Here is a 27,406-nt window from a genome sequence, read left to right on the forward strand (position 1 = left end):
AAAAAAAACCTCAAATTATTAAGAATCGATAACTCAATAATAAAAATTTAAAATTATTATTAAAATCGCTAAATTAATAGCTCATTATTAATAAATTAATAAAAAAATCAATTTAATTTATCAATTTCGATTTGAGTTTGAATGACGCTAATTGTGCTTGTTTAGTTGGGAGAGCAAAATGCTTCCGCAAGGCGTGACGCTAATTCGTAACAAAATGACGATAACAGGACAATACTCTATTATTGGGGGATCTCTTATGAGAATAATAGGGCCCGCATCATTCAAAGACCAGTCAATGCCGCCAGAACTTGGGGCTTACGCTTTTGCCTTTCACCGGTTGCTCCCGGTCCAGGTTACTACTCCCCTTTATTTTCTTCTTTTTTACTTTTTTGGGTGGGTTCCGTAAAAATAATATTTTTAAAAAAAAATTCACGTTCGATTCAGTTAATCAAAACTTTTGATAAATAGTTTCTCTAGAAAAATAACTCAAATAATAAAAATAACTTATCTAGTTTTCTTTTTTCTGTAATAACTTATCTTAGTTGAATTACGAAAAAAAGTTTAACATTTTGTGAAATTCCTCACCCCTCCAATTAAGGGTGGCTAAAAAACGAACCGATCAGTAAATTAAAATCGAAAAAATTATTATTGGTTAATGAGTTTTTAATTGTTTTATAAAAAAATATTATATTATTGATTTGGAATTTATTTTTTAATATTGAGTTATTGAGTAAATCGATAATCCATTAAGACATATATAATTTACTATTTTACCCCTACATAAATATTAAGTATTAATATCAGTACCTTATTGGTTACTATCTTTGCCCTTTAGCCTTTCATTCATATTATTTTCTTAGTAATTTTATTTGTGCTACACTTGTAAAGTTTCTTTCATGTTAGTTAGAATCTATTTTATGAGTATTTCATAAAGTTACGTTATTGTCTTCTCTCGTCAGATTGTTGGAGAAGTTATATAATTATTTTATAAGTATTTTTTATGGGTAAAATTTTAAAAGCGAACCGTTAAGGACCAAAATTGATAAATTAAAAAATGATAAAAAATATCTTATTGATTTAGCGTATTTAAAAATTAAAAATTAATAAATAAAATCGATAATACATAAAATCTCACCAAATCGATCGATGCACAACCCTACCTCCAACACACTCCTTAAGCCCCATCCCCACCACTCCCCATCCTATCATCAAGTCCTCACCTCTCACCTTCTATAATATTTATTTAAATTAGATAAAATAATAATTTTTTACTCAAATATCAAATAAATTTTTTTAAATATTTTTCATATGGAAATGTTATAAATTAACTAACTTGAATGTTATAAAGGAAGAAAAACAAGAGAATATAAAGAAAGTATTAATATAGAGAAAGTAGTAGAAATTTTCTTCTTTTGTGTGTATTCTTACATTGCAAGTGATGGCTTATTTATAGCCAAAAAATGATAAAGTAAAATACCACTTAAATTAAATAAATATTTCAAGTGGACAATCCACACAAATAATTCAAGTGGACAATTCACAAATATTTCAAGTAGACAATCCATTTGTCCATTTGTTCTTTAATAGGAAAACATTTTTTTTGGTACTAACACACCCTTTAGGTTCAAGTTCAACCAATTTCTTTGATAAAATCTAACCAGTGTCTCGCTGAGACTCAATCAGTCCTAGTTAGTAGTTACGACATTAATTGCTTGCAATTCCTACTCCTGAGTTTTGTTTCCTTATTATAATGGGTATTTGGTAAAGTTTATGAAAAATAATTAAAACAATACTCCATTGTTCATTTTTACTTGTCACTATTTCATTAAATTATTTTTATTAATTGATGTTTAGTACTCTCTATTCAATAATAATTGCATGCTATTGACTTGACACACATCTTAAGAAATAATAAATAATAGAGATAATATTACTATATTATTCTTTGAATATATTAAATTTAATATTTTAAAAAATATATTAAATATTGAATAATATCTACACAAATAGATAAATAATTCATTGTTTTTCTTAATCAGATAAATATTATTGGATATTTAATACATAGAAGGAGTATTATATCTTGAAAAAGAATTTGGAAAATAGTATTACTAAAAATAAACATAAAAAATAATTATCTTTTTTTGATATATTAAAAATAACAAATAAAATGATAAGTAAAATTAAACTAGGGAGTAAGTAGTATAAGAAGAAACATTGACGAAATAATTTCTAATAATATTGCATTAAATGTAAAAATAAATGAAATGAAATGATTAACTTGTTGTCTAAGATAAAGTTATAAAAAGGGAAAAAAGGTAGAGTCAAATTCTAGAATAGTCAAGTAGGATAATTTAGTCAAAAGTCTCAACTAGAAAAGTGTGATATTTTTGGACGTAGAGACAAAAGTGGAGGAGGTCATCACACTTTTGATACTTCACCCCTGGTCGCATAATGTCAATTTGTTCACTTATCACTCTTTTAAAAAGAATGCATTATAATATTTTCTTTGTTTTCATTGTAGGAAACAGACATAAATTTTCAATTACACATTTATTATGAAAATTCTATTATCCTTCGGAATTATTTATGTATGGTTTCAAGCTTTTCATTTTTTCATATTTAGATAGAAGTAAAGCATACTAAAAAAATAAAAATAGATTCACCTATTTATATAGGATTGTTTTTAATTCTAGAAAGTTGACCCTTTGAGATTGAGAGGAAGAAAAGAATAGAGATTGTATTAAATCATAAAAACTAAGCTAAAACCGATGGTAACCTTAGCCGGTCACGATTCACGAGTGGTTGGGTTCATCATGATCAACATCTCTGCTTCCTGGAAGTTGCAATTTCTTCATTGAATATTCTTAACCCTTCTCTGTTTCCTATTATTATACACTAGTATATATTAAAGACACCATTTCTTAGCTTCCAACCTCAATACTTCTTCTGCTACTACTACTTCAACAGCATCGCTAAAAATAAGACTTTCTATAAGTTGCGACTTTCTCATTTCTCAGTTCCTATTTTTGTTTAGAATTTCTGGGATTGATTTGATTCTTAATTTCACCAATCAAACATCTCAGAAATCAGTAGCTCAAACTAATTTCCATGAAAGCCCTATTCCAAGAGCAGCTTTTCCCTTTTAGGCACCCTTCTATTCCAATGGATCCAAGAAATGATGTTGTACAAAATGGTGCTATTACAATATTCAATAATCACCCTAGTTTTGATGAAGATTATCACCTTTCAAATTATGTTGTTGGAGAAGAAAGGGAAGGGGAAGGGGAAAGGGACTGTTCTGATGCAATGTACAAATTCTTAAGTCAGATGCTTATGGAAGAAGATGATTTGGAGAATAAGCCATGTATGTTTCATGATTGCATGGCTCTCCAAGCTACTGAGAAATACTTCTCTGATGTTCTTCATGGATCCGAAAATAACAATTCCCCTCAATCTGTCATCATCAATCCACATGATTCATCTAGTCTCCTCAGCAACAATTCATCTGATTCTATTGAGTCGCCTCAATGGGATCTTAATTTTGAATCTCCTGTTTCCGTGACGACTACTCTATTCAATCATGACTCTTTCTTCACATCCCTTGCCAATGACCAATTTGAAGGAGGAGCTGCTAATGTCTTCCAAAGTGGCACAAGCAGCAATTCACCCATTGGTTTGAGGGAAAAGAAAAATCGACATCGAGGAGATGCTGCTGCTGCTGCAGACCAGCAGAGGAGTAACAAACAGCTGGCTACATTTACTCATGATGAATCTGAACCATCGGAAATGTATGACAACGTGTTGCTTTGTTTAAATAATCCATATGTAGAACCACATAATGCTACTAGTGTTACTTCCTACTCGCCGCCTAATGAAGCCAAAAAAGTAACCAAAGTTGGAAGGCCGAGAGGTGGTAGGAAGCATGGCAGCAGCACTGTCAAGAAGGAAATGGTGGATTTGAGGGGTCTGTTGACTCAATGTGCCCAGGCCATGGCAAGCTATGATAGCAGAACAGCTAATGAGCTGCTGATGCGGATAAGAGAACACTCTACGCCCTATGGCGATGGGACGGAGAGGTTAGCTCATTATCTTGCCAAGGCCCTTGAAGCACGCCTGTCTGGCACAGGAACAGCCTTGTATACAGCATTCGCGTCCAGCAGGATATCAGCAGCCAACATTTTGAAAGCTTACAAGGCATTTATCACAGCATGCCCATTCAAGTTGCTGTCAAACATTTTCGCAAACAAGTATATCCGAAAGCTCATTGGTGGAGCACCAAAGATACACATCATTGATTTTGGGATTTTATACGGTTTCCAATGGCCCTGTCTCATACAAGGTCTATCCATGAGGCCTGGAGGACCCCCAGAGCTTCGCATTACTGGAATCGATCTTCCCCAGCCTGGTTTCAAACCAGCAGAGAGGGTTGAGGACACAGGGCGTCGCCTGGAGAAGTACTGCAAGCGATTTCATGTCCCTTTCGTATTCAAAGCGATCGCGAAGAAGTGGGAAAGCATCACGCTTGATGAGCTTGAGATTCAAAGGGATGAAGTGTTGGTAGTTAACAGTTTGTATAGGCTAGGGAACATACCTGATGAGACAGTAGTACCAAACAGTCCAAGGGATGCTGTCCTGAATTTAATCAGGAGGATCCGTCCTGATATGTTCATCCACGGAGCGCTAAACGGGACTTTCAACACTCCATTTTTCGTCACACGGTTCAGGGAGGCACTTTTTCACTTCTCTTCACTATTCGATATGTTTGAGGCTACCTTGCCCCGCGAAGACGAGGACAGAAAGCTTTATGAGGAAGAGGTTTATGCAAGAGATGCTATGAACGTGATCGCTTGTGAAGGAACGGAGAGAGTTGAGAGACCCGAAACGTACAAGCAGTGGCAACTTAGATGTGTTAGAGCTGGATTCAAACAGGTGCCACTTGACCAGGAGATTGTGAAGATAGTGAGGAATAAAGTGAGGTCGGAGTACCACAAGGACTTCTCAGTTGATGAAGATGGTCACTGGATGCTGCAAGGATGGAAAGGACGCGTAATTTACGCTCTCTCTTGTTGGAAGCCTGCTAAGCAATCTGTAAAATTAGTCTAATTTATTAGGCCATTTCTTCTATGGCTGGTTTTTCATTTGCTAGTGAGTTTATCTTTCTTTGTAGCATCATGTTGGAATTTATTTAATTTGGTTTCACTCTTTCAAATGCTTCAAACTCCCTCTCAATTAATGTGGTATAACAGTTTGTAGCAGATTTGTCCAAAACACAATATGCCTTAAAAATTTACTAAATAAACACAAGTAATATTATTTCAAACTCAATAAATTAAATTTGCGGTAGAATGCTTAATGCATATCATGAAGTTCAGATTTTGAATTAGTCTCCACACAAAGACGTGCACTTTATAAATGAACAGCCGGACAATCTTTGAATAGATATAGAAAAGAATGAACCATAACTGGAAAAAAAGATGCATGATAGAATATAGAAATTAGGAATCTGACTTTTTTACTGTGGACAGAGGGGGGGGGGGGGGAGCACCTAATAGCCCATTTGGATTGATCGAATTTAAAATAGCTTTTAAGTTTTAAGTGCAGAAAATACTTTCAAGTTTTGGAGCTTAATTTATATTCGATAAAAATTATAATTAAAAAGTAAACAGATTAATCAAAGCAAAACAAGTGTTAATTTAAAAAAAATAATCAAAAGCAATAAGTTGGGGTTGATTTAAAAGTATGTAACTTTAAAAATTACTCTAAAATTTTGTCGAACATTCCAAAAAGTTGAAAAGAATTGAAAATCAATGTTTTAGCCCATCCAAACAAATTCTAAAATGAAAAAGGAAAAGGTGGGAGTAAAACTTATTCCGCACCTAGTGTATACACCAATTCAAACACATGGCATGTGTTTGAATTTAGAGTTCATTTTTACATAATTTTGATTAATTAACATGTGTTTAGGTAAGTTTTTACCGGTGGTGGTTGTAGGTAGGGTAAAAATTTGAATATTTCGCTGGAGTGGCGGGATCCTTTATTATTTTCTTATAAATAAATACAAAATCCCCTTTCATATGAACTCCTGTATACCTACGTAAGTAACCGTCCACGAAACAGAGGATTTCGCGGCTTCAATTCCGAAAGAATATTTAATTTTGCTTACCAATAAAAACTCATTTCTCTAACAGTTTTGCACCATTGAAAGTGAGTGTTCTTGTAATCTTCTACTTTGAATTTTCTCCATTATTGTTGAAATTTTTTGTTTGAACTTTTACGCTCCTGAAAAGGTTGAGTCCTATACGGTTTTAGATCCAATGTAACAGTATAGTTGCAAAAGTATTAGTACTATGAAACGTCTGCGCAAATTGCCTGACAAAGAAGGTGTAGTCGAGGTTTCTAAGGATATCATAATCAACATATTGCATCGTTTGCTTTCAAAATCTCTAGCAAGGTTTAAATGTGTATCCAAATGTTGGCGGAAGTACATTGCTGATTCATCTCTGAGTTATAGTTGTCGTTCTCGAAGATGGAGGCCTCAACCCTGTCTAATTGGTTTCTTTTATCAAGCTCGGGATACATGTGAACGTTCGAAAATTCAGTTCTTCTTCTCTTCTGAGGAATCATCACTAGATATTGATAGTAGTTTTGATCAATCAGTCAGTTTTCTTGGCAGGACCGCGTATATAGTTGCATCGTCCAATGGTTTTCTCCTTTGCAATAGGCAGAGTGTTTATTATGTTTATAATCCTGCGACGAGGCAGAGTATGGCTCTCCCTGAAACTCAAATCAGGATGAATGATCCAACTGTTGGATTTATATGTAAGGTAGATAACCCTGATAGAGATGTTATCTCCTTTACTATAGTTCGCTATTGGATTTTACAATCCAATGTGACAATTGAAAGTTTCTCTTCTGAGACGAATGTGTGGATTGTCGATAATCTAATTCTCAATGTAACTCTTAGACTGTACTTTTTCGTTTATATGAAATCGCCGTCAGCTGGTGTAATCGACGGAGTATTCTGTTGGCTTGATCAAGGACCACAAATCACTGTTTATGATAGTGTCCATAAGAGTTTCTGGGCTTTGGGATTTCCTGAAGAGATGGTGGCTACAGGCAATTATTTTCTCTCGGATTTTCTGGTGGAGATTTCTATTTTGCATTGTATGTTAAGACAGCTATTACTATGTGGCAACTCAAGAGCAATATTCGTAGTCGAGATGCACTGTGGGTTAGGAAGTATGCAACGGATGTCGCGACTACAGTTCCTTTTGGACTTACAGGATCTCTACATATTGAAGTGCAGAACATGGATGTTCATCCTGCTATTCCTCACATCTTTTATTTGGATGTAAAAAGTAAGATTATTTCATATGACATGGAAACGGATATTGCAGAACTTGTGCATGATTTTGGAGAATATGGGTGGAGAAGGAAACACTTTAAATTATTTTCTTATGAGTGGCATCAATGGCCGCGCGTTGTTCTATAGACTGTCAAGTTTGTGTTGGCTATTATTTCTTTTAATAACATTTGTGGAGTATCCTATTTACTTAGTACTTAAGATGTAGATAGTAACTTTTATGGATTTCCTTCTTTTTATTTCAGCTCCCTTGATCTTCTGTGCCATTTCATTATCTGGTTTTCAATTTTTTTTACTCAAAGTTTAAAGGAATCCATTTGTGTTCACTAGTTCTGAAGCCATGTTTAGTGAATAGATACTAGTAATATTTAGTGCTTCTGTGATACAATGAAACGGCTTATAGGTGCGTCTGTATTGTTCAAGTCAATTAGAGCTCTGAATTCCTGCCTATTATACAATGTTTGCTTTACTTTGGTTTCAACTCTGTTCGCAACAATGAGACATGGCAGCTCGACGGAATTACCAAATTATACCTTGCACGAATCAAAAAAGATAGATTTTACACTTCTCTTGCTATGAAGTAAGGTAGATATAAATAGTCGCATTAATTTCCAGAAAAAAAAAAGGATCCTCTAACGCATCTGCTAAAGCAAGTTGACGCCCAAAAAGGAAACAAAAATGGAAAAAAAGAAGGATCAAGATGACTGATTCAAAAAGAGTGAACAGCTTATACCCAGAAGAACTATCCCATCAGCACTTTCAAAATAAAATATGCTCCTTGTAAACTCAATCCGAATCAGAGGAATATTGAGGATAGGGCTTCAGTGTCGTTACCATCTTAGACAGTACCTCTACCATATCTTCCACTTCATCTTTTCCAAAACCCCAACTTTGGAGCAATGGTGCGCCAAGGGCTCCTCGCTCAATACCAAACCTACGAAGATTTCCAAGTTTACTTTCCAAAAAGGGCAAAACAGCAGTGCTTGAACGTAATCTTGTCGCCATAGGAATGGAATGGACTTCAAGGGATCCCCTAGATGAAGAACCTGAAATCGGGGTATCCAATAGCTCGCCGTGTTGGCCAACCATATTGCCAAAGATCAAAGGGAAAGGCAAGGGTATAGGAAGAGGACAAGTAGAAGCGGATAGGTGTGAGAATTTGGGCCTTGTGACTGAATTTTCATAAGCAGCCTCAACTGCATCCTTAACTTCATTAATTGAGGCCCTTTGGTTTCCTGAAAATCAACATGGAAAACAACAGTTAAACAGATCAAATATCTCTGGACAAGCTATAAGCAAGAAGATGACAACAGAAAGGGGATACTAAAACAACACTGACGCAGATCAAATATCTCTGGACAAGCTATAAGCAAGAAGGTGACAACAGAAAGGGGCCACTAAAACAACACTGAAGAATCAAATATGCTTTAAAAGATGGTTCATTCAGTTCACTCTGCGTTAAAGTTACAAGCTCCTTTTAGAAACTACTATTCTGTAGAGTATAGAATGTTGAAGTGCTTTGCTACCAAACATAATCCACTATTTAGGTTGGTTTTGTCTTTGAGGTTTAGTCCTCATCACTCACTGGAACATCTCATTCCTAACTTTTCTTTGTTGTGTTCGGTCCATTGTCTCTAGACTTAAAAATGAAAAGCTTAATTTTCATAGCAGGGATTTGAAAGTTACATTTTAATCAGTAACTTTTCTGGCAATGTATCTTAGCTGTTCAAACCAGGATACTTCATGAAATTTTTGGCATATCGTGTTATAGCTTAAAGTTCTCAAAGGTAAAGCAGCTTAGAGATAAGGTAATATGACATATATTACGTAGATGGAGTCCAAAAGGAGATGCGGAAGCCAGCATGTAAATCATCAAACTATGTATCAATATAAAAGTGGGATCAGAAAATTGAAAAGAAAATGTTAGAAATATAAGAAATATGCTTAAAGATCAAATCAAGTACCAGATGTAAATGCTCCGTGAATGTTCATAGTTTCCACAGCATGGAAATCTTCAACATCTTCTGCTATGTCCGGAATCAGGGGCTGCATGTTTCCGAGAAAGGACTGCTGAGCCCAGTCTACTGGGGTAAAAGAGTTTCCAACATCAGGAGTGGAAGTAATTGCACAGTGACTTCAGAAAAATGAAATGCCAGAGAAACAAAGCATACCACTTAAAGAAGGTGCCGGCATGGCAACATCCAATATAGTTACCATGTTCTGCCTCATTTGGCCTGCTAGCATTTGTACTGTCCCATACATATCCAGAGCACCAGACGTACAGATTGATTCCGCACATGGACCTGATTGTTTCATCCTAAAAGGGAGACTAAATGAGTGCATTGCAGATGCATACACTGCACTGGAGTGGTAAGGTTTTTCGTCTTTAATGCAGAGAAACTGGGAAGCTCTACCTAGATAGTTACATTTATCCAAGTATCAGCCACGGGAACTCAAGAGATTGAAATATGAGAAGCACACAGAGTAAGAGGTCATAAAACAAGATTCAGTTACAGAAGTTAACGTGCACCAAATACTAGAAAAGATAAAGGTGCGCAAACAAGGCACAAGTTCATATAGGCGAAGAAAGAGCTTACCAACTATACAACACTCATCAGTTTTAAGATTCAGTGAATTAACTGTCAAAAGAATGATTACTTCACATTTTTCTGTTAAATATACAAGTTTGACACCCATGATTTCCTTAACAAATATTGAATCCCCGGTTCCTTTAAAGTACATAGGATTCACATAGTTAACTGGAATTCAAATTTGTTGATTCCGTTTGATGCTAAAAATTGCTGAAGGATGTAGACAAAATGCACACAACTTCTTGCCTTTTGAGTGAGGAAAACCACAAGTTTGCATACAGCAAGTGAAAAATTGTGAGGCACGAGCCATCGTAGCTTCAAAATGTCCCTAACCTCAGCTTGCAATTTAGAATATTCTCAAAATTTGGGGTGGAAATATATGAACTCACAGATCAGCTACTCATACAGTACACGTGAACCCATTAAGAATCTGTTTGTTGTGGCCAGGATTCATTACTGATAAATAATCTCCTTTGGATGGACAAATATGCAGTACGCACTTACAATTCAATTTAGTTCAACAAAGAATAAAGAATTTTATGCCTGAGAGAACCATATGAAGGAAAATTGATAGTTCTACTGAAAAAATCACATTATGAGAACAGTAGTTCTTACTTCCACTCAGGGAGGGCAAACCAACAGGGATAATCAATTTACATAGCTCAGACAGCCTTGAAAATGAGACTGCATCATGAAGATTACGGGAGATAGCTTGCTTGCGACCTTTGGAGTCCATGTGCAAGCTAGGATTACGTGCATTGTATAGTAAAACTGGGACATTTGGGTACTCATCTGCAACGCTCTCCAGGAACATAGCAGATACACCAGAAAATCCCCCAGAGTCGTCCACAACGCATTGGATCCCCTGTCAAAGAGATGCAATAAAAAATGTAACAACTCTTGCCGACAGGAAGAACACAAGTGAAGGTGAAATCATTTTCGTTTAGGCATTTATACAGAGATACATGTTAGGCAATAAAGGAAAATAAAAACAGTTGAGTCCAAAAAGAGCACAATTTGCACGATCTCAGAAAGCAAGGGGAAGAATATAAAGTCGCATTGCTGGTATCAGGCTGAAAGAGTTGATACTCAAACTGCTATAATGGAACTGTTGAAGACCAGATGAACTTATGAGGTTGTTAAGTCAGTAAACCAATCTGACAGCAGACAAGATATTGTGGCAGTATCATGAAGCTGCCCCCAGGGCTTTGGTTCAATTGTAAGGATGCAACACATAAAATGTGGGTGCACGAAAGGTTTCAAACCCCACCATGGACAAAAAGTTTGGTATTTTAGTTGGGAAAAGGGTAGACCATACTCCCCAGAGTTTTGTGCCTGCTGATACCTCACAAAGTTGGTATACAGGCTATTTCTATGATATCAAAAAATAAAAATATTGTGATAGAGAACAGGATTAAAGGAAACTGTATTGATATACTCAGTGAGGACAAAGTTCATTTAGCATCAAAAAGAAACTTACAAGACAAAGCAATTTGTCAAACATGTATACAAATAGTAATATTATCGTACTGGAAGGAATCAGAATTATTAGACGGAACAAATGTTAGGTGGTTGATCTGCCTACAAACCTGAGGGGATTCATGAACAGCAATAAACCAACTAGACAATATAGTAGTCTAGAGATTTCAATTGCGAGTACCTGAATATGATCACAATCTTCAATGAAGAAACGAAGTCTGTCATCTATTTCTTCACCATGTTGATGCCCACAAAATGCCTCCTTCCCGAGTCCATAATTATCAAAATCCTGAATATCTGACCATAATCCACTTAATTCATACAAACTCAGTGGATGATAGTGCACTTTTGAAAAATCTGTCCAATATTGAACATCACTTTCCAAACATTCAACGATATCCTTATCTTGAATTTCTGCGGGAGAATTGTTGTTCACATTGTCTGAATCATTAGCTTTGCCCACGCTCTTCTGTTCTTCCTCGCTTAAGCTTTGCAAGAAGAGATTCCTTCTAAAAGGTTCAGATGCATGAGTTGTGACTCTGCCCTTCCTGCATATTTGTTCCACTCAAACTTATGTAAATGATATTAGTAAAGCAAGCCTTCCCTTCACCCCTCACCCCACCCCACCCCACCCTCTCTTGAAATATTCCTCCAACATCACAAGTAATGTAGGATATGTAAATGTCCTGTTGGTTCTTATTGGTTTTTTCATAAGTTTTTTGATCAATGGGTCTTTTTTTATGCTGATTTTGCATCTTCTGGATGAGGAGATGGAGGAGAAGGCGTGTTGTTGATCTAGGAACTTATTGAAAATCCTTCTTATATTGAAACCATGAGGGTCTCCTGTTGTTATCTAAGAAGACGAATGACCAAGGATTGAGGCATTGTCGTCGTTGTTGTTGATCTAGGAACTTACCAAAATATCCCTCTTAAGTTGTAGCCATGAGGGTCTTCCATCATTATCGAGGAGCCAATCTAATATAGTAATACTTCAACTGTAATCATCCCAAGTAGTTTCTGTAAATTCACCAACGTGGCTGCCAATTTATCACTTTGTCATGCCATGAAAGAGTTGTCTACTTAAAGACAAGCAAGTGATTCATTGGATTACAAGCTATCTTTCCAGACTTCTAAATTTCAACATATTCTCTATGAAACAGGATCCTACATGTAGTTATTCTAAACCAATCTGTATAGCTCCTCTCATCTCTTTGATTCACATCCACTTCAACAACAAAAGGAGCTTTCAAGTAATTCCCACTCCATTCTCACTCTAGCTCGATCTTAGACAACTAAATAAACAATCTGACTATTCTCTGAGCAAGTCGGCACTTATCAATTTGTCTTTCAAGAAAACATAGCATTCCGGAAATTAACTGCTAATTGCAAAGCATTAAATAATTACTCCCTCCGTTTCAATTTGTTTGTCATAGTTCCCTTTTTAGTCCATTTCAAAAAGAATGTCTCTTTCCTTTTTCGGCAACTCTTTAATTTTAACTTTCCACATTGCATATTTAAAACCACAAGATTAAAGGAATTTAAGACCACAAGATTCAAAAGTCTTCTTTACTTCTTAAACTTTATGCCAAGTCAAAACTTTGACCAGACAAACAAATTGTAACGGAGGGAGTAATTAATAACATTCTGTAAAGCTCAAACTTGTCTCTTGAAACTGAAAGAGAAACAAACTGAAATGGGAGATGGTCACCAAAAATCCCAGTGAGTTGTTCAGTATAACTAATCAAATCAATTTTCACTTAGTCTGCAGTGTGGGATACATTATTATCAGCAAACAAGTTGCAGAAAAGGCGATGAATGTTTGGTGCTTCCTGTGTAAGGAACACAGGAGAGGAAACGGAACATCCTGCTTCATTTCAGGATTGCAACAGAGATTTAGAACATTGTACTCTTGTTGTTCAACATAGCACGGGTGATACAAAGGACAACAAAAGAGGCAATCACGAATTGGAGATTAAAGATTGTTCTAGAAAAATGAGATGGATGTTAAGAGTCTAAAAAGAACATTTTTATTTTACTCCTACATTTCTTGCAAAGAGGTATTCTCTTTTCTATATACAGATAAAGTAATATATTTATCAATGTGGGGAAGCCCCGATATACAGAAAAGAGAAAATTCTCGTATGTGTAGATAGTTCGAATTACTTAATAGATGAATGTTATTGCTTGTAGAAAGGGGCATTTTGGCCTTCAGATTCCGAAGCACATTGTTCAGTGAAATGCTATGATTTATCACCAAACTGGCCTAGTAAATACATATTAGACTTAAAGGTCTGCCTAACATGATCAGTATCTTAAAAGTAATTACCAAATTAAACTTCTGCAATGATCAGGATCACTGAAGGCATAAGCCGATTCCATGAATTAAACTTTTAAACACCAAGAGTGATATATTTCAAGGTAGTAATCAAAAGCAGAAGGCTCATTTATCATTTATCGTCTTTGATTTATGGATATAAGACTCAGGGATGCTGAAACAGTTACATGGAATTGCACTTTTATTGCTGTAACAATCATTTCCAAAGCAATATCAGCAAGCAGTAAGAATGTATGAATCAAAAGGAATGCTTATTAAGGAAAGAGATGTAACAAAACAGCTGCAAGTCTAGACCCCCCTTTTTGTGTTGCGTTTATTTTTCCTTTCTTTCGCTTTTTCTATGTTTTAGACAGGGAGGTTTGGGTGAGTGGGAGAACATGTCACTCCTTACTTACTTTGTGGCATATTATTAAACAGAGAGTATTGGTTTAAACGACAAAAAGGTTTAGAGTCTCACCATGTCGAAACATCCATGTTTTTGGCTGGGATTTGATTGTACAGCGATCCACGTGAACTCACAGATCCAAGGGACCCTATCATGTTACAGATGTGCAAAAGACCATCCATCAGATCAACTAAATGAGTGAGAATCTATTTATTCTCTAGCGTAATATGAAAATATATTGTTTTCTTCTTCTGCTTGTCAGTTTCACGAATGGGTGACAGCAGAACGATCCATAACTTATGTACGAATGTGGTAGGGCCATGTATTTGTTCGTGTCATGAGATGACATAATGTGCATATCTATTCATGGAGAACGATTTCCTTTGTTCAACAGATGAGTAGTTGGAATGACAGAAGTGAAGTAGATAAGCTTGAGGCTTAAGCCTATGCAATTATAATTTGAATATTGTATACATGGTATAGCAGAAAAATCCAAGCAACGGATTTTCTGTCTTGACCAAATCTCCAATCGTAAGTTGCTCATTTCAACAATTAAGAACACTTAAGCTACCTATGGTGTAATTCTGCGGCAAAAGTGTAAAAATAAGAAAACAGATTGAGTTCACCAAACCTATAAATTTGTGAAACTTATGAGGAATACTATACCACTTGTATTCTGCATAGTAAAGATCAGAACCTTCTAAAAAAAAAAGAAATAGTGAAAAGGAGGGGGTGTTAAAATAAGAAACAAAACAAAAGTAGGAAGAGTCTAAACATAACAATATACCTTGAAAGTTTACTGAGACCATTCGAGGTATGTATGTAAGGAGTCCCTACATGCCAACAATGTGAAAGAGTAACTCTTAAGTATGTGATAGCTATATAACGAAAGACAAAATCCACTATATAGTTTATGATCAGATAACTCACTTGCTGGGTTTCCCCAGTACGATACAACACATCCATATCAAGACTATGATTTTTGAATACTTGATCACTTTCAGGGCTTTCAGCCAATCCAAGTAATTCATCCTTCAAAGTTCAATATTGAGTAAGAAATATCAGTAGTATTTGACCAACTAGCAGCCTATTATCTGAATAACAACTAAGTATTAGGAACATATGCAACTATTCCCAGTAGGAACTTATACAAAGAAAAGAGAGTAAGGGAGAACAGAGGAGGATAAAAAAATAAAAAAATAAAAATATCATCATCTTAAAATTGCATAAACAGAACCTCAGAGAAATTTACTACCTCGGCCGAACAACATTCTAAACCCCTCAAACCCTCTTTCCCAGGACACAAACCAAAAATTCCAACACAGTTGCCAAATTTATCAGAGAATTAAATGAACTACTACAAGACAGTTTAGGACTATCTTGAACTCGTCGTCTGTTTAAAACAAGCAAATGGGTATTCGACAAACCTACATATTTTTAATTAAAGTATAACAGGTAAACAGAATTGATGTGTTTCTTGAATTAGAGGCTTATGAGTAAAAGGGTTTACCTGGAAGTTCCAGAAGTGAGAGCCAATAAAGTTGGCGTAATTCCCCACTTGAATAGTTACGATTTCCCTCATATCTCAAAGGAACAACAAATCTTTAACGATTTCACTGCCAGAAAAAAAGAGCCAAGAAATTGGCGCACGATATAGTAAGAAAGGGAAAAGGCCACCTTATGCGTATTTTTGTTTGGAAAATTTCAGGGGCCAGTATAGAAAAGGGGAGTTGGACTATTGTTGAAAGTCGAGGGGAATTTAATTTTAAAAATAAAATTGGGGTGAAAATGATTTTATTATGTTTGATCGTAATTTTTTTTATTATGAACAAAAGATATTACATAAAATAAACAGTTCCATCTATTATTTTAGTTTGTGCAAGTTGCAATCAATTGTGATTTATAAGTGGTATTTTATAATCTTGATTAACCTTCTCAATCTAGACTTATAAATCATATTTGTTAATTATGACTCTTAAATCTTAATTGAAATTGAAATTATGAATCACAAAAATACTTTGGTGTCCTTTTTCTTTGTCTAATAATTTCCGTTCCCATCATAAATTTCTTCTTGCCTCATAAGAATGTTTGTTGGTTTTATTAACTTAATTAAGAATAATATGTATTTCGACTTATGTTTACATAATTTTTTAATTTCTTATTGTGGATAAAGGGGAACAATACAATTATTTTTATGTGAAAAAAGAAAATTTTAAGGCAGAATATATGTCAGAATAATTAATACATGTTTCAATAGTGATAGTTGAACTAATTATATAAGGCGTACAAATCAAGAATTGACATTTAAATAGATAGATCAATATGTACACTATGTCCTCTAGTTTTCTCTTGTTTGCTTTCTTCTCATGTTATTTGCACAAAATTCTATCCTAAAAACGTCGGCATGACTTTCACTATAATAGAATGTAACAATATATCTTATATAATTTCACAAATAAATTTAATCATTGTAATAGAGTACATATGTTTATAATCTATAATCCTTTTAATGAACAAAATCTTAACATATCAACAAATGATACTCTTAGAAATAATTTGTATAAGGGCAAACTGTTTTTATTTTAACTAAAATAAAGGTGTATTTATTTATACGATTATAGAAAAATATTGATATATATATATATACTAGATGGTCTTGTCCGTGCTCAGTACGGTCCAACATTTTTAATTTTGATATAATCTCATTTGTGTTTAATCTATCTAAGAAATATATTTGAGATCCAAAGTAGCAATAGATACTTTTGAATAATCACTATTTCAAAAACACAACACCCATCATTTAGTGACGAATCACATTTCCTAGCTTGCACAATAAAAGAATTCACATCCAATAAGAAACAATCAAGGTGTACTGTCATTTCTCTTTCAAGTTTCAATCAGTTCAATCGTAAGTTGGCCAGACATTCACAATTTAGTATCAACATTCAAAGTCTATCAAACATAATGTAAGGAGGCAATCAAATATTATTGCATAGTTATAGAGAATGCAATACAATTTTTTTTTTTTGTAAAGAACACTTAACCGCTATTCTTTAAGTATTCATCATAAGAATCAATACAACATCAAGTAACTAAAAATACTTCAAAAATGAGTTTTGTTACCATCTCAGTAAGAATTTCAGAAATATTGGAGCAAATAATGAATAGGATGTGATTGTACTTCATAAGATGTGCGATTAACATTTTAGAGTAGCAGACCTCTCCAAACAGACTTTGAACAACCACTTTCGTCTAAGCAGGGAGGCATAATTATGATTAGTGTTTATTAATGGCTTAATCTTGCAAGACGATGAAACTTGATAAAGTTTTACTGACCTAAACTATGCGATGAATGGTGCATGATGTTGTGCATCACCTAACCTATGTCAGACTCATATATGATCTTTCAAGAAAAGCAAGCATATACATCTATAAATTATCTCTTTAAGACACTTACTCACATATTACATTTGATGAAACAAGTTGTAATCACACATTTTATCAACAAAACAGTTAAGGTAAACAAGATTTACACCAATAAAGAAGCTAATACAAAAAATATATGCATTCTTTCCTCCTCATTATTGCACATGAAACATCTGCTTCAAATTGATACACCTCTCTTTACCAGTTGTTTTAGTGCGAGATGGGTATAATGTGTAGGATTACCTCGAAGCCCTTAGGTTTTTAATTTTAAATCAATTCCTGTCAAAATGACGGATCGTGTCGTAGATGCCTCTAGATGAGCTTCAGCATAGCAGCGAGATTTTCCATTTTCCAGTCTCTTGGAGGAACCTTTTTCCTTTGTTTTTCGAGTTCCAAACGAAAACGGTTTTCCAACCAATTTCGAAGAATTCCCAGTTTCTCTTCGATGGAGGCTTCCTGTTGTGCTTCGAGTTCCAACTCCACCGGACTCTTATTTAAACTCTCCTTATCTCTTTTTCGTCCATAGGGGGACTACTATTGAGATCAAAACCTTACCCTATTTCAAGGTTGCCGCTAAGCAACATTTTCTGATGATGGTGAAGAGTATTCAATTAACAAATATCTCGCTTTTTTAAAATAAAAAAATAAAGAAAGTGATCTTCAGAATTGGTTCTTGAAAATCATTTGTAAGTGTATGAAAAAACAAATAACAACTGATCAAGTGTTGCATGTGTTCCAAAGAGTTAGAAATGGTCTTTTATACGAACGTATGCAGGAAAGTCGGGGTTCTTATTCAAGATTTGTGCAGTATTGTTCTTTAATCGATAAATATTGATTGAAATATAACAGACTTGTAGTTTGAACCATTATCCCTCGGAAAGAAGTTCTCATTTTGCATAAAAAGATGACAAAACAAAACTATTTCTTCTCCATGTACTCATTCAGAGTGACTATGTAATCAGCTTGCATTTACGTATCATAACCTAACAACTAATCTTATCAATAATCTCACTATTACATTGCATTTTTCTATTAAGCTTTTGAATGAAAATTAATCATCCTCTTTTCTAGCGAAATAGACATTTTTGTTTTTATAAAGCTGTAAGACTTGGTAGACATTAGTAATGTAAAAATTTATACAATAGCTCACCAGCAAAACAACCTTTGTAGAAAAAGAAGATAAATATAACGCGAGTAAAAATAAAAATAAAAGGTGGTAAATGTATGAATAAGAACAATTGATGCAAATACAATTACAAACACAATCTCCACTAACTGAAGAATGGGGGTGAGAGGAGAGAGAATTGAAGAGCAAGTGAAATGAGAAATGAAGTAGTGTTTATTTATTTGTGCCAAAGACCTAATTCTATAAATATCATGAACTTGTGATGAATATGAGGAATGGGGTAGTGTGTATTTATTTGTGTCAAAAACTAATTTTAGAAAAATCATATGTAATTTGTGATTTTCTAGAAAAATCATATAACTTATAACTTGTGGAGGACACATAGCCACATATACACAAATATTTTAGACTTTATAGAATTTTAAATGAAAAAGATAAAAAGAGTGTGTAGATGCTTCTAGATATTTTTAATGGTGTTATTCTGAAATTACGTTTTTACTCTTGGTCTTAAATTGAATAGATAAGAGAGACAGTGTAGATACTTCTAATTTTTTTTTAATGATATTATTATGAAATTACGTTTTTACCCTTGATCATCCTTCTCATGGCTCTTATATAATAATAATAAAAAAAATAATATATATATATATAGTATTTAATGAATAACTAAAGTTGACACAATTTATTAATTCAGTCAATAATGTAGTTTAATTATTTTTCTTCATTGTATGTATTGAATATATATAGACAACTGAAGTAATATCGAATAATAAAATAATTTTAAATAAATTGAATGTTCAATAGAAAGTTAGAAACACATGTGAATAAGTAAATTCCATAGTTTGTATTTCTTAATAAATGCACCAAAAGGAATGGGATCTGTAAAGCATATTCTTTAAATCAAAATCTATATGATGAGAAGCTAGTGCCAAAGGTCTCATCATTTTTGGCATGTGATTGCTTCACCTTTTATCTAAACACTTGTCCTTGCCGTAACAGAAACGTCTTAATTTTTTTAATTATTAAAAAGTCATTATATAAGGAGGCTAAATTCAATAATACAGTGATTATTATGTTCCTTTCAAAAATAGAAATAACAAAAATAGGAGATTGAGATACAACATTAAGCTTCCCAAAATATCAAGCTTGTGTCCTTTTTTTACTAATTGGTCTGTTATTCCATTAGCTTTTTTATACATATTCTTGATTGTTGTCATTTCTTCTTTATGCAATAAGTACTTGCAATCGTCAATTAAATTTTAATAAAAACAGTCTTTATTAGATAACATGCCTATAATTTCATAACAATCGATTTCAATTACTAAGGGTGTTAGTTATTCTGTAAAGCGAACTTTTAACCCGAGCCCGTCAATCATTTTAGCGTTTGAATCATGAATGTGGTAGGATAATTAGTGTGTTTTTAATGAATTTTATCCTTGATCATCAATAGAATTTTTCTATCAACTTTTTAAAACATTGAATAATTAACTTTTTTGAATATTGGAAGAGAACTCCAAAAGTTAATTATTATAGATTAGAGAAAGTGTAATCTTATTTAATACTCCATCCGTTCCATATTAGTTGTCATGTATATTAAAAATATTTGTCTCAAAATAGTTGTTAATTTAAACAATCAAGAGAAAATTAATTATTTTTTTCCAACTTTGACCTTAGCATTAATTATTATAGAATTAAGAAGCACGTAAATAGATAAAAATTAATATTGGAAGAGAACTCCAAAAATTAATTATTATAGATTAGAGAAAGTATAATCTTATTTAATACTCCATCCGTTCCATATTAGTTGTCATGTATATTAAAAATATTTGTCTCAAAATAGTTGTTAATTTAAACAATCAAGAGAAAAATAATTATTTTTTTCCAACTTTGACCTTAGCATTAATTATTATAGAATTAAGAAGCACGTAAATAGATAAAAATTAATATTGGAAGAGAACTCCAAAAATTAATTATTATAGATTAGAGAAAGTATAATCTTATTTAACACTCCATCCGTTCCATATTAGTTGTCATGTATATTAAAAATATTTGTCTCAAAATAGTTGTTAATTTAAACAATCAAGAGAAAAATAATTATTTTTTTTCAACTTTTACCTTAGCATTAATTATTATAGAATTAAGAAGCCCGTAAATAGATAAAAATTAATAAGGAGTATATTAGTCAAATAACACTTGTAATTAATGTTTTCTTAAATGTTGTGTAAAATTTTATCAAGACAACTAAAAAAGAACAAGGAAAGTATAACACTGACAATTTATTGTCTAAAACATATCGAAATCAAGATACTTTATAATTTATTGTCATAATTATTGTTTAGGAATCAAGATATTTTGTAATATTTTGATACTATTATATTAAATATAAAAATAATATTGAATTGTGATGAATTCTAATTAAAACTTCCTTACAAATGGCATGAGACTATTATTACTCCATTCGTTTCTTTTTACTTATCAAATTTTAATTTGTCACATCAATTAAAAAAATAATGATTAGTATATGAGTTTATTATTTTATCCCTATTAATTGATAGAGTCATAAACATATTTATTCACTATATTTTTCAAAGACATTAACTCCAAATTAATAAATTAAAGGTATAATAGGAAGAAAAAAATTGTCCTTCCTTGAGATTTGTCAAAAATAACAAGTAAAAAGGGAAAATATTTGACAAATAAATAGAAACGGAGGGAGTACTTGTTAAAGTTATGCACACTTGATATCATTTTAGTTATTGATGTACTTCCTCTATTTAAAAAAGAATGACCCTTTTCTTTTTTAATAACACATTTCCACATGACATATTTCAGGCCATAAGATTAAAAGACATTTTTGTATATTTGACATAACTTTAATTTATAACCACAAGATTGAAACGTCTTTTTTATTTTCTTAAACTCCGTCTCAATTCAAATCAGGTCATTCTTTTTGAAACAGAAGGATTGTTAATTTCATGAATTGATACATCCATCTATTCATTTTAATAAATGAAAAAGGGCCGAAAATACCTCTGAACTACAAGAAAAGGTTTAAAAATATCTTTCATTCATCTTTTGGTCTAAAAATACCATTCAACTCATTTTTTTGGTCTAAAAATACCTTTTTACTTATTTTGTTGGTCTAAAAATACCCTTCTACTCATATTTTTGGTTTAAAAATACCTCTCATCCACCTTTTTGGCTAACTTTAACCATTGAAACCAACAACCCTCTTTTTATTTTTTATTTTTAAAAAGTATTTATCATGTCATTTTCTTATTAGATGAAATAAAAATCTCACTTCCACTATTTTTTTTCATAATTTATCTACGTCAAAAACAATATACCTCTTCAAGACTCCCCCCCCTCCAATTTTTTTTGTAAAAGCTACATTTTAATTAAGACTAAGATTTTTTTATCCGGTTAATCAGAAAAAAAATTAGATTTTTTTTAGTTTTTGGCTTGATTTTTCTTTACTATTTAATAATACTGATTTTTTTACAATATATATAAATAAAATAAGTAAAAAAATTTAGTTAACGTATAACTAAATTATTTTTTAGTTATTACAAGATAAAAAAAATTAAACTAAATTAGTTATTACAAGATAGTTAAAAATAAATATTGTTTTTTCTATTACAAGATAGTTTTTAGATAGTTATTGTAAAACTATCTTGTAATAATACGTATAACTAATAGATTTTTTAAATAAGTTTTTCAATATTTATCCAAACCAAAACAATATACATGCTTGATGACCATAAAAAACTAAATTAAAAAAACTATTTTTTAAATATTTTTTTCCATAATTATCCAAATCAAAACAATATCCTCTTCCTGATCCCAAAACAAACTTTATAAAAAAATAAGAAGAAAAAGCTACAGCAATAAAAAACTATTAGATTTTTTTTTAAAGAAAAAATTGGGGTCTTGAAGAGGTATATTATTTTTGACTTAAATAAATTATGAAAAAAATTTAATGGAGGTGAGATTTCTATTTCGTCCAATAAGAAAATGATATATGATAAATACGTTTAAAAAATAAAAAATAAAAAGAGGGTTGTTAGTTTAGCCAAAAAGGTTAATGAAAAGGTATTTTTAGACAAAAAAAATAAATAGAAGGGCATTTTTAGACCAAAAAATAAATAAAAGATATTTTTAAATTTTTTAATATAATTCAAGAGTATTTTTGACCATTTTTCCGTTTAATAAAATAAAAAAAGGGGGTGTTGTTTTCTATGTCCAATTGTCTTTTGGAACATTAAAGTTTATTTAGTGCATCAATTATAAAAGTAAAATAGAGACCCTATCCTTTTAAAGAAATAGAAAATGGCAGTGGTCCGGAAGCCATGGATCGGAGCTTCATGATCCGCACTTTATGCTTCCCTTATTTTTACTACACTTCAACGACACGTTATTCTTTCTACGGTTTCTTCACGACTTCTACCTTCATCCATTTTTCCTCATATTTCTCTAATCCTTTTTTCAACTAACCTCATTTCTCATCCTCTATATATACCAGTCAAAAAGAAAGAAGCTTCAAAGTAAATGCTTGTATTTTGTTCTTCGAATCACTGCCAGGCATGTCTTTTTTTCCTTTCTTATTTACTGATAACATGTTATTTTCTTCCCTTCGTACTGTTCGCTTTTCAATTTTCTTTCATTTTTTTTTGGGGAAATGGGTCTCTTCTTGAATTGCCATTTTTGTGTGAAAGCCGAAAGGACTAGTTTTTTTTCCTTCTTTGTTTCAGATGGGGTCTTCTGTTTGTTGGGTCTATTTTACTTTCGTGAAATTGTTTAGAATGTGATATTGTTCATTGAATGTTCTGATAGATGAAATTCAATAAAGTTCAAATCTTTTTAAACATTTTCATTTCTAGCAGTAATGGTTTGATAGAAGTGTCTCTTTTGAAATTTGAATGTTTTGTATTGACCCAATTTAGGTAATGATTTTCAGGTGAGTTGTTTAAATACTCTCTTTTTTCTTTCCCTATTGGATTAACTAAACTTTGTTCGATTTTCTGTATAGTTTAAATTGCAATGTGTTATCTTTTGTGTTGGCTATAGTGCCTTAAACACATTTCAAAAGGGTCTTTACCAGGCCAACTTGCTTTGTTGAGTTACAATGTTGGGGTCTAACTAAAGTTTTGGTTTTTAATAGTCCGAGGAAGATACGTGTAAAAGGGTTTCCACTTTCTACTGCTGAGTGATAATATTGGCTTTCTAGACTTGGAGAATGAAATTTGGTTATAATCGGAAACCCTCTATTGTTGTTGGCATCAAAAGATCTTTTTTCTAAAATAAAAAAAATTGGAAAACAATTCAACTCAAATTCATCTCATTTATTACACAGTGCTTGTAAACTGTGTGTGAGATTACACTGGATATGTTATTGTAGCAATAGCTAATGTATAGAGAATACATTTCATTTGAAACCCCTCTTTCTGAATATTTAGTTGCTTTTGATCTGCAGGTTGATATATCTTCTTACTTCATCAATTTGAGCTATTCTTTAGAGTAATTATTGGATTTAGATGAGAAGAACTGCAATGTGCTTCTCACTGTCACAGTTTCCTCGATGTAAAGTTCATACATTGACTAATTCATGGTGGCAAAGTTTCCATCATATAAGTAGGATTGGAAGGGAAAGCATCAGCTCCAAAGTTCTTGCCGCTGGTAAACATGGACTGGAAGGTAGATTTAATAGTACTGAGAATAGACGGACTCTAACTACAAGAAGTGAAGGGAAAAATAAGGCCGCCTTAAGTAAAAGAACAACTATCAGACATGAAATATTGGATGAAACAACAAAATCTGAAGTAGACATATATAGTTCAGAAATTACTGAAATAGGAAGTACACAATATGTTGATATTCGACAAACAATTGCTGAAAACAAAGACTTGGCCAAACTCATGACTTTTATCATTTTTGATATTGAGACCACTGGGTTTAGCAGAGATCGTGAAAGAATTATCGAGATTGCATTGCGGGATCTTCATGGGGGTGAAAACAGCACATTCCAGACATTAGTCAATCCTGGATGTATTGTTCCAAATTCACATGTCCATGGAATTACCACCGGTATGGTCCACAGACCTGATGTCCCCAGGTAATTATGATAAATATTGCTAGGTTGTTTCACATGCTTTCTCTCTCTCACTGTATATTGACTTTTCTTCACAGAATCCTAGATGAGATTATTTACAACTTAGTTTGTCTAATTAACCAGAGAGTTTGCCTTGAAAGAATATCTTTGTCAATCTCATGTTAGGTATTGTGCTGAGTCCTACTTAACCATGTGTCTCTATATCTGAATGCGATATGCATAAATATAACTAAATGACAATTTGATGCTTTCATGGGTTTTTCTCTTGTAAGCATATGTCTTGTCGAAATCTGTTCATTACATGTATTTATTAGGGTTCATATGCTAATGTGTTTTTCCATTGACTTGACAGGTGGGCTTGTATGTCATAATGCATGTGTTTTACTCATTTTTTTTTTTAATTTCCTATGCTAAAACAAGATCATTATTTGAGACGAGAACTATCAAGACATAGTATGTATAACCATGGATGAAATTATGTGCTTTCATATTTGTCCCGCTCTTAACCATGAATGTATATGTTGATAATATCATAGACAACCTTATAAATGTACTGAACTTTGTATTGTGAGAATAAACTGGCCTAAATTGCTTGGCTGAAAAAAGTCGTGCAGCACACTAGAAAACATCAATTTACCCCTATCTATCTCGAATAGGCAACTGTATAACTCCCTTTATGATAGTGGTATTAAAGTGAGTTGATAGCTCACACCATGTTCTGCCCAAATACCAGTATAACATGTCATAAATATTGTTTCTGCGGTGTTATATCTTTTCTAACTTGCCTTGTTATACATCATATGGTATCTGCTTACTCTGAATTTGGTAAAATCACATCGTCAAAATTAAGCAATACTTGGTTGTGCAACTTCAACCATGAATAGCTAATGCAGTGGAATTACTTTTCTTTAGGGCCTGTTTGGAAACCACTGTGTGATTACTAGGATGTACAAAATTGCACATCCAAGTAATTACACAATATAGTAAATACAATAGTATGTTTGTTTGCCTTAACATAATTACAGTATGATTCTTAGTATCATGTTTGATTGCACAAGTGTAATTACACAATTTGATATTAAATTTTTTTAAAGATGAACATGTATATAAGTTTTAGTGTGTGTATACAAGAAAAATATTAGAAGTGCATAAAAAAAGAATTTGAGAAGTCATCTTGTAATTACACCATGTAATTATCACCAATTCTTTTCCCGCTTGAGAATTGGAGAGTGCAATTGCCTCCTCCCAGGTTGCACCCAATTCCTGCTCACCAAATAATTATTGGTCCAGAAAAAATAAGCCAAACCATGTAGTTACACCTAATTACACCCAAATCCAATTACAAGGTGGATCTTTCAAACAGGCCCTTAGAGGTGATAGACGTGGCAAATTCGAAGTCTCAAACTAAAGTTCTTGTCATGAATTATTAATCTCTCCTTTGATATGTACATGAAGAACCATCTTTTGACTAAATTATAGAAGAGCGAAGAAAGTCAAGTGGCATAACATGATACAATTATTCACACACATGTTGAATGGCCTGTCTCGTGGTGGAAAATATGTATTCTTTTACCCTTTGGTTTGGAATAAGTTGTCTTCTTATAATGCACGTATAAAATATCCATCTTTAGCATCACATTTGTTAAGCAGAGAACATTGTGATATTTTCTGATATAAGAAAAATGTATTTTTATATGGTATATCTTATTCTTGAGATCGGTGTTATCTTGCTCTCATACTCTGCTTTGCATATATCAGGATGGGGGACCTCATTCCGATCTTGTTGAGGTATGTAGGAAGCCGCCAGAAACCTGATGGATATGTGGTGTTGGTTGCACATAATGCTCGCGGTTTTGACGTTCCTTTTCTAATTAAGGAATTCAGTAGATGCTCTTTTGATATTCCCTCAAATTGGTTGTTCGTTGATACTCTTCCTTTGGCACGTGAAGTCATGAAGTCCGGAGGTCTTTCTACTTTATCTAAATTTGTGTCTGTTTCAAAAATTCCCATTGCTTTGGATGTCTTTAGCTTGATATTTTTACTTTCGGTTTCCAATTAGGGTCAAAGCCAAAACTCAAATTGCAAGAGCTTGGTCAACACTATGGGATCCCTTTAGTTGGTTCTGCTCATAGAGCCATGGCGGATGTGCACATGTTATCAGCAGTTTTTCAACGGCTGACTTTCGACCTGAAGTTGACAATCCCTTCTCTTATCGAAGGGCATTCCTTTTGGCCATCAGAATTAGGAAGGTCAAAGAAGAAGAAGAATCCTGGCTAAACATGCTTAGATTGTTCAAATAGTCAGGTGCAACATTCTTTTTAGGGAAGTTATTAGTGTAAACAAGTTATAGAATTAGCTAATTCTTCCATTAAAATGGCTGGTCATAACATAATCAAGTGGTGTTTATGAGCCTTGGCATTGATCTTTGCCATTCTTGTATTTTAACTTCTCTTTCCTTACTCAAGAATTTGAAAATTCCTGTTTCATTCTGAAGCTGTCTTTTTGTTGTCTTTCATATACTAATTGAGATTGACATTATATACCAATTTTGCTCTTCAGTATTCAGAGTATTCATCATAAGCAGACTAT

At 32.9% G+C, this 27,406-nt stretch overlaps 4 protein-coding genes across 5 annotated transcripts; 3 read left to right on the forward strand and 1 right to left on the reverse strand.

Annotated features, from left to right (window-relative positions):
- The first annotated feature begins 2,721 nt into the window (after nt 1-2,721).
- Nucleotides 2,722-5,212, forward strand: LOC129886112 (scarecrow-like protein 11). The gene has a single exon (XM_055960657.1). It carries the CDS (start codon nt 3,112-3,114, stop codon nt 5,104-5,106), a length of 1,995 nt encoding a protein of 664 aa, XP_055816632.1. The 5' UTR covers nt 2,722-3,111; the 3' UTR covers nt 5,107-5,212.
- A 1,138-nt stretch (nt 5,213-6,350) lies between these two features.
- LOC129884650 (F-box protein At5g03970-like) lies at nt 6,351-7,595 on the forward strand. Its single transcript, XM_055958936.1, is given in 2 exon segments — nt 6,351-7,130; nt 7,133-7,595. Coding segments are annotated over 2 exon segments (1,143 nt in total). The 3' UTR covers nt 7,496-7,595.
- A 314-nt stretch (nt 7,596-7,909) lies between these two features.
- On the reverse strand, nt 7,910-15,897 carry LOC129886113 (uncharacterized). Of its 2 annotated transcripts, none has more exons than XM_055960658.1 (9): nt 15,667-15,897; nt 15,087-15,188; nt 14,944-14,989; nt 14,229-14,304; nt 11,618-11,984; nt 10,573-10,822; nt 9,538-9,780; nt 9,331-9,450; nt 7,910-8,601 (listed from the first exon to the last, which is right to left on the reverse strand). In XM_055960658.1, the coding sequence occupies exons 1-9, from the start codon at nt 15,736-15,738 to the stop codon at nt 8,153-8,155; spliced, it is 1,725 nt and encodes a 574-aa protein (XP_055816633.1). In that variant the 5' UTR covers nt 15,739-15,897; the 3' UTR covers nt 7,910-8,152. The 2 variants fall into 2 exon arrangements, with proteins under 2 accessions (XP_055816633.1, XP_055816634.1); XM_055960659.1 differs by having other exon boundaries at nt 9,331-9,447; nt 15,667-15,895.
- Nucleotides 15,898-22,997: 7,100 nt separating this feature from the next.
- Nucleotides 22,998-27,310, forward strand: LOC129886115 (exonuclease DPD1, chloroplastic/mitochondrial). Its single transcript, XM_055960660.1, has 4 exons — nt 22,998-23,289; nt 24,182-24,820; nt 26,576-26,781; nt 26,877-27,310. The coding sequence occupies exons 2-4, from the start codon at nt 24,243-24,245 to the stop codon at nt 27,092-27,094; spliced, it is 1,002 nt and encodes a 333-aa protein (XP_055816635.1). The 5' UTR covers nt 22,998-23,289; nt 24,182-24,242; the 3' UTR covers nt 27,095-27,310.
- Nucleotides 27,311-27,406: the final 96 nt, after the last annotated feature.

The sequence above is a fragment of the Solanum dulcamara genome, chromosome 4 (assembly GCF_947179165.1).
Source record: "Solanum dulcamara chromosome 4, daSolDulc1.2, whole genome shotgun sequence".
NCBI lineage: Eukaryota > Viridiplantae > Streptophyta > Magnoliopsida > Solanales > Solanaceae > Solanum > Solanum dulcamara.

What these genes read in the sequence shown, in the direction of transcription:
- LOC129886113 (XM_055960658.1), bottom strand. Translation starts at nt 15,738, where the DNA reads ATGAGGGAAATCGTAACTATTCAAGTGGGGAATTACGCCAACTTTATT. An exon ending in CTCACTTCTGGAACTTCCAG is followed by an intron (nt 15,189 to 15,666) that starts GTAAACCCTTTT and finishes TGAACTTTGAAG; the next exon opens with GATGAATTACTTGGATTGGC. An exon ending in TTTGCCCTCCCTGAGTGGAA is followed by an intron (nt 9,781 to 10,572) that starts GTAAGAACTACT and finishes GTAACTATCTAG; the next exon opens with GTAGAGCTTCCCAGTTTCTC.
- LOC129886115 (XM_055960660.1), top strand. Translation starts at nt 24,243, where the DNA reads ATGAGAAGAACTGCAATGTGCTTCTCACTGTCACAGTTTCCTCGATGT. An exon ending in CACAGACCTGATGTCCCCAG is followed by an intron (nt 24,821 to 26,575) that starts GTAATTATGATA and finishes TGCATATATCAG; the next exon opens with GATGGGGGACCTCATTCCGA. An exon ending in TGAAGTCATGAAGTCCGGAG is followed by an intron (nt 26,782 to 26,876) that starts GTCTTTCTACTT and finishes GTTTCCAATTAG; the next exon opens with GGTCAAAGCCAAAACTCAAA.
- LOC129886112 (XM_055960657.1), top strand. Translation starts at nt 3,112, where the DNA reads ATGAAAGCCCTATTCCAAGAGCAGCTTTTCCCTTTTAGGCACCCTTCT.